This window comes from Chiloscyllium plagiosum, unplaced genomic scaffold (assembly GCF_037043375.1).
Source record: "Chiloscyllium plagiosum isolate Xiang-an unplaced genomic scaffold, Cpla_swu_hap1 HiC_scaffold_25, whole genome shotgun sequence".
Taxonomy (NCBI): Eukaryota; Metazoa; Chordata; class Chondrichthyes; order Orectolobiformes; family Hemiscylliidae; genus Chiloscyllium; species Chiloscyllium plagiosum.
This window is the reverse complement of record NW_028270163.1, coordinates 46,862,275-46,869,448: the sequence shown is the minus strand read 5'-3', so window position 1 is coordinate 46,869,448 and position 7,174 is coordinate 46,862,275. Positions and strand designations below refer to the sequence as shown.

Below are 7,174 nucleotides of genomic sequence, written 5' to 3'. Positions count from 1 at the left end.
GTCCATCAAACCCTTTACAGCTCTCTTCTAGGCTATATATTAAGAATTTGAATCTCTTGACCAATATTAAGAGTGAAGAAGCGTCCTTAAGAGGGAGTTCAGAAAGGCAAAGAGGAGATATTAGGTAGCTATGGCAGATAAGGTTAAGGACAATCCAAAGAGATTCTACAAGTACATTAAGGTCAAGAGTAACTGGAGAGAGTTGGGTCTCTTAAAGATCAAATAAGTCATCTGCGTTGAACCTCAGGAATTTGAGAAACATAAAATGAATATTTTGTCTGTTGTGGTTCTGTTCGCCGAGCTGGGAATTTGTGTTGCAGATGTTTCGGCCCTTGTCTAGGTGACATCCTCTGTGCTTGGGGGCCTCCTGTGAAGCGCTTCTGTGATCTTTCCTCCGGCATTTGTAGTGGTTTGAATCTGCTGCTTCCGGTTGTCAGTTCCAGCTGTCCGCTGCAGTGGTCGGTATATTGGATCCAGGTCGATGTGCTTATTGATTGAATCTGTGGATGAGTGCCATGCTTCTAGGAATTCCCTGGCTGTTCTCTGTTTGGCTTGTCCTATAATAGTAGTGTTGTCTTTACTACCTAAAGTGCACAAACCAGACATCCCACTCAGACCCATAGTATCACTACCAGGGACACCATCACACAAACTGGCTGAAGAACTACAGCAGAAACTGAAACACCTGATCAGCGGATCCAGACACTCTATACAGTCAACACAGGAAGTCTTGGACATCATCAGAAATATACACATAGACAAGGAAGAAACCATGGTCTCATTCGATGTAACGGCACTGTTCACCCAATATACCGACCACTGCAGTGGACAGCTGGAACTGACAACAGGAAGCGGCAGATTCAAACCACTACAAATGCCGGAGGAAAGATCACAGAAGCGCTTCACAGGAGGCTCTCAAGCACTGAGGATGTCACCTAGATAGGGGACAAAACATCTGCAACACAAATTCCCAGCTCGGCGAACAGAACCACAACAAGCACCCGAGCTACAAATCGTCTCACATATTTTGTCTGTTTTTACTGTGGAGAAAAAAGAAAGAGGCTAGAGAACTCTGCGAAATTAATATTGACGTTTTGAAAACAGTTCACATTACAGAAGAGGAAGTGTTGGAAGTCTTAGAAAATATAGAGGTGGACCTGATTGAGTATATTCCAGAAAGTGGTAGGAAGGAAGCTGCGGGGCCTCTTGCAGAAAATTTTGCATCATTTAGAACTATGGTTAAGGTGCCAGATGACTAGAGAGTTGCTAATGTTGTGCTTTTGTTTAAGGGGGGGATGTAAGGAGAATCTTGGGAACTATAGACCTGTGAGTCTGACTACAATGGTGGGTAAGTTGTTGGAGGTGTTTTCTGAAGATAGTATTTACATTTAGAAAGTCAAAGGAAGATTAGGGATAGTCAGCGTAGTTTTATCAAGGAAATTGTCTCTCAAACTTGACTGAATTTTTGAGGAAGTAACAAAGACGATTGATGAGGGCAAAGTGATAGACATTGTTTAGCAAAGCCTTTGACAGGTTCTACATGGTAGACCAATTGATAAAGTTAGATCACATGGGAGTTAGGGTGAACTTGCTAATTGGATACAAAATTGGCTTACAGTAAAAGACAGGGTGGTGGTGGAGGAGATTGTCTTTTGTACTGGAGGCCTGTTACCAGCAGTGCTTCACAGGGTCCATAAGTCCCAGCAGAATTGCTGAGTTCACTTTTGTTATAAACAATTTAGATGAGAATATAGAAGGTATGGTTAGCAAGTTTGTAGATGACATCAAAATTGGTGGTGTAGTGAACAGTGAAGAAGGTTATCTAAGATTACAAAGAATCTTGATCAATTGGGTCAATGGGCTGAGGAGTGACAGATGGAGTTTAATTTGGATAAACATGAGGTCTTACATTTTGGTACAACAAAGGCAGGACTTACACAACTAAAAGTAGGGTTTCGGATAGTGTTGTAGAACAGAGATCCAGGGGTTCAGGTGCATGATTATTTGAAATTTGCATCACATGCAGACAGGGTGGTTAAAGCATTTAGCACGCCTGCCTTCATTGTTTGGACCTTTTGACTATAGGAGTTGGAAAGTCATGTTGAGGTTGCACAGGATGTTGGTCAGCCCTCATCTGGAGTGCTGTGTGCAGTTCTGGTCACCCCCTCAGGATGGATATTATTAACCTGGAGAAAGTTCATGAAACATATTCTAGAACATTGCCTGGAACGGAGGGTTTGAGTTGGAAGGAGAGACTGGATAGGCAGGAAGTTGTTTTGCTGGAGCATAGTAAGTTGAGGGTTGACATTGTAGAAGTTTATAAAATCATGAGGGGTATAGTTAAGGTGAATGGCAGGTGTCTTTTCTCTAGAGTGGGGGTTTTCAACACTAGGATCATATTTATTTACATGAAAGCAACAAGATTTAAAGACATCAGGGGCAAGTTTTTTTATACAGAATGTTTAATTTGTGGAATGAATTACCTAGGAAGTGATGAATGTGGGTACAGTTACAACTTTTAAAAGCCATTTGGACAAATTCATGAATAGATGTTTGGAGGAATATGGGCCCAGTGCAGGTAGGTGGATCAGTTTAGTTTGGGATTATGGTTGGACTGAATATTATTTCCATTTATGACTCTATAACTTAATTATGTATTTGGTGGTACATTTACTCCTGCCAAAATCCTTACCAGATGGCAATCCTGACAAAAATAAAATCTATGACTGATTTTTGATGGATCTCTTGCATTCCTAAAACTCAATAACTGTTGAAGGACGACTTTATCTGCAGTGATTTTCATTTTAACTCCATAATATGATGGTTTCACATACACCAACAGCCATCATCAGGTAGTTGTCTTATCTTTCATTACTCCTTGGTGTTGGAACTGCTGGTGCTGTTCTGGCCATGTGTGACAGCACCATCAAAACAAAGCAAACTGGTTTTCTTCCCCTGTACACTGATCAGCTTGATGTGTTTGGCCCTTCTAAGAGTGAAAAAGCCATAACAATTGATAATTTTCTAAGCAAATTAGAGTTGACTAAAGTTATACCTTATGCGTAGAGTATTCTTCAAGTTGAAATAAATGTTAATATTAAAAGCCCAAGGTGCTGGAGAAATTCCAAGTATGGCTGCATCTCTGGAGAGCAGAACAAAGTTGTACTGAGTCTGAAACGTTATCTTTGTTTCTCTCAATACTGATACTACTGGACCAACTGAGTTTCTCTAGCACTCTTTATTCCATCACCTGCAATATTTTTCATTAACTTTTGATATTAGTGCCAAAATGTTGTGGAGAAGGACATGAGGAAAATAATAGCCACTGCAGCTGACAAATCTGTATTCTGTTGCATTGAACTTAAGGAGACTGAGAACTTTGAATGTAAAGGTAATCAGCAGGAAGAAGGCTGTTAGACATAAATGGAATCCTTTGGTTGCCATTAAGCATCACAGAACTGAAAGGGGCACCCGGGATATAATAGATCATAAAAACGTGGACCAATGTTAATACCGTCTAGCTTTATCCAAGAGTATTGGCTTATTTTAATTACCACAGCCTTGGAAACCGATGTGAAGAGTAGCACTAACAATAGGTGCCGAACATCAGTCGTTTAAACTAAGTACAGAGCTGGAAAAAAAAACGAATTGCTGAAGAATTGCAGCAGATCAGACAGCATCTATGAGCAGATTGTGGACATAGATACCACTATTACGCGTGGGAACACCTCCCACCGTGTACATGGCAGATACTCATGTGACTCAGCCAACATTGTCTATCTTATACGTTGCAGGCAGGGATGCCCAGAGGCATGGTACAGTGGGGAAACTGAGCAAAGGCTACGACAACGGATGAATGGGCACCGCACAACAATCAACAGACAGGAGGGTTCCCTCCCAGTTGGGGAACACTTCAGTGGTCCAGGACATTCAGCCTCAGACCTTCGGGTGACCATCCTCCAAGGTGGACTTCGGGACAGGCAGCAGAGGAAAGTGGCTGAGCAGAGGCTGATAGCTAAGTTCGGTACCCATAGGGAGGGCCTCAACCGGATCACATTACAGGTGATCACCATTGCACTACACACACACACACTCTCTCTCACATGCTCACGGACACAGATACACACAGACGTGCACACAGACACCTACACACAACCTTCTAGACACACAGATTCCCACACATGCACCTCCTCACAGACTTAAGACACTCTGCACTCACTACACACACACACTTTCTCACACTCACAACCCCACCCCAGACAGACACACACACAGACAGACAAAGACCCACATGCACACATATATATTGTGTGTGGTGAATTTTTTTTGGTACTTTCAGAGTTACATTGCACTTTGCTCAAAAACCACATAGCTTCATGTTGAACTCTGAGCTCAAAAACTGCATGAATTTATGTAAAACTCTGATTCCAATCTAAAAAGTGAAATAACAATCTAAACATCAGGTCATAGACAGAGAACACAGGGGGCTAACACCTTCAACATATTGTCTAGCTATCACCATTGTTAACGGCTAACCCGAGAATGCAACTTTATATAAAAAAAGGGTTTTGTGATTTACACATGAAAGAAGTGAAACTATCACTGTATTCTAACAGATGAAAGGCTTAACAGAAAATCAATTCTTCAATGTATAATTTCAGTTACATCACACTGCAAACTTTTGCTATAAATTCTGTTACGATCGAGCCCTCCACAATCACCTGATGAAGGAGCGTCGCTCCGAAAGCTAGTGTGCTTCCAATTAAACCTGTTGGACTATGACCTGGTGTTGTGTGATTTTTAACTATGAGCAGAAAGTAGAGTGAACATTCCGAAGTCTGGCGACTCTTCATCAGACCTGAAGACTATGCAATAGAGTTGGACCACATACGGCATTAATAATTAGTGCGCTGGTGCTTCCAATTAAATCTGTTTGACTATAACCTGGTGTTGTGTGATTTCTAACTTAATCTGGTAAAAACTGTTTACTATTGTCTTCCCAGCCCCGCCCCAGTAGGTGAGAGTGACTGATAGACTGAGCCAGGCCATCTAATCAGCTGTCCCCGTCAATTTCTTCCCTCGCTTCCCAAAACCTAAAGATCTAAGGTGCACGTTAAATTTCTCCCGTTTTCTCCCCTTTAAAGGCGTTGGTTTCATTTCTCTTCTCGCTACACCTTGTGCAGTTGCCATCATAACAAGCAGTTGCTTAGAGGGAAATTCACACTGACAAAGGTAGCTGTGTGAGCACAGGCAGCGGACACGAAAATGCCAAAAGGAGAGGATTCGCCACAATAAGATAGTCTTAGCTGGGGTATAATGAGCGATATTTGGAATAAGATGTCAGTTGGAACTGTCTGCGTCACCGCTGGTTTAACGGGTCTTTTAAGTTTTGTGTTTCTGGCGGTAGCGATAGGTACGGATTATTGGTACATCATCGACGTCTCAAACTCCAGATATAACTATGGGGAACATTGGGAGGATTTAAACTCTCATTCTGGACTCTGGAGAATTTGCGAAGGTAGGAAACATTATACAGCATTATATTTCGTAGAGATTGTAACTTAATCAGCATTATGATCGACTGATTATTGAAATATTTCTATGGGTTAAGCTGGGGGGGGTTGTCCTCCTCAGATAGAGCGGCCTTGGTGATCTCGGTGTTTGACCTGCAGACGACAATATTACCTAGCTTTGGGAACTGGACATTCTGAATTCTCGAAAATACAATGCCTATCAGTGTTAGTCCTCCTTAAATCTTCGGATCATTGTGCTCACAGGGTGCCGCACCTCCACGTTATTATTGGAACTGGACTTTCATGTTATTTTATTCCATAGATTTCCAACGGAACCGTTGTTACTGATACAAAGGAAGTAAAATAACCAGTAACCTCCAGAGATTGGTGTGAGTTCCAAAGGTATATGTAACAAGTATATTCTGTCAAAATTCAAATCATACCAGGTTATAGTCCAACAGGTTTTTCTGGGCTAGGAACTGCCGACCCTCTTCAATTATTGGAGTTCAACCCTCTTCAATATAATTTCACATTAAACCAGCCTTTCTCACAGACTGGGCACAACTTTTTATTTTTAAAACAAAAACAATTCTGAAATATTTCTAAAGCTTAAATAAAATTCAAGGTGAAACCAGCAAGGCGTTAATTTCTAACCTCGCAATTTCATCATGTTCTGTAGCATCACTAACAGAAGTCACGGGAAGGGGTTCTGCTAGAATTTACAAAACGCCAGCGAGCATCTGCCCGGCTCGAGTATACTGTACTAAGCACCTGAGCTGCTGTATGTCCATCCTCCCTACTTGCTGTAAGAACGCTCCCCTCTGACAAAGTACAGAAATGTTGCTGCAAATATTATTTGATTTTCCTTTAAGACCGGTGACATATTGTGGAGGCTTTGATAGGAAAGAAATTGCCCTAATTCGTACACCCATTTACAAACAAGTTCTAATCAATTCGACATCGCTGAATGGCCACAGTCCAATTAGACCATAGGGCTGCTCTCTCTCTATAGTGGTAACCTGAGGGTCACCATGCTTCAGGTAAAGGTAGAGCTTTAGAAGCCCTTCAGGATAACCTCAGCTAGTGCTGAAATTGAACTTATCGAATTTCAAGCCAGCATCTGGCCAACTGAGCTAGACTCCATTGAAATCGGGTGCTGGCAGGTGGGACTAGATTGGGTTGGGAATCTGGTCAGCATGGACAGGTTGGACCGAAGGGTCTGTTTCCATGCTGTACATCTCTATTGTGCTAATGGTGAGGGTTAGCACAACATATAATTGGCCTGGGAGGGCAGGTTGTGGAGACAAGTGTGTGCCATTCTGAGTTGGGTTCCAACCAATGACAGCATGGAAGTACATTTATAGAAGTACAGTTTTGATAGGTCTGCAGTAAGCTGGAAAATAACAAAACGAGCTTGGGTTGAGAATGAATAGAGGTTTACTACCTTGCGTAACTTTCTCAGATTAGCACAAAGCTAGTCTGACCACACGAGGCACCATTAGATTATGCCTGGTCTGACATAACTGCTTGATCATCCTGGAGTGCAACATAATCCCTGGTTTCATTTACTCTACTGTAAATCATTCTCCTCCCTATCTGCTCCCCCTTGCTTCAGGTAAATGTGAGGAGCTAGCAATCTTCACCATATAGATTGAGGCCAA

At 42.0% G+C, this 7,174-nt stretch overlaps 1 protein-coding gene across 1 annotated transcript in view; it reads left to right on the top strand.

Moving 5' to 3' along the window:
* Positions 1-5,120: 5,120 nt before the first annotated feature.
* tmem235b (transmembrane protein 235b) overlaps positions 5,121-7,174 on the top strand; it is a 50,615-nt gene continuing 48,561 nt past the window's right edge. Inside the window, exon 1 of the mRNA XM_043714930.2 lies at positions 5,121-5,518. Within this exon, the coding sequence (XP_043570865.1) occupies positions 5,317-5,518 (202 nt within the window). The 5' untranslated portion in view covers positions 5,121-5,316. The remainder of the gene's footprint in view (positions 5,519-7,174) is intronic.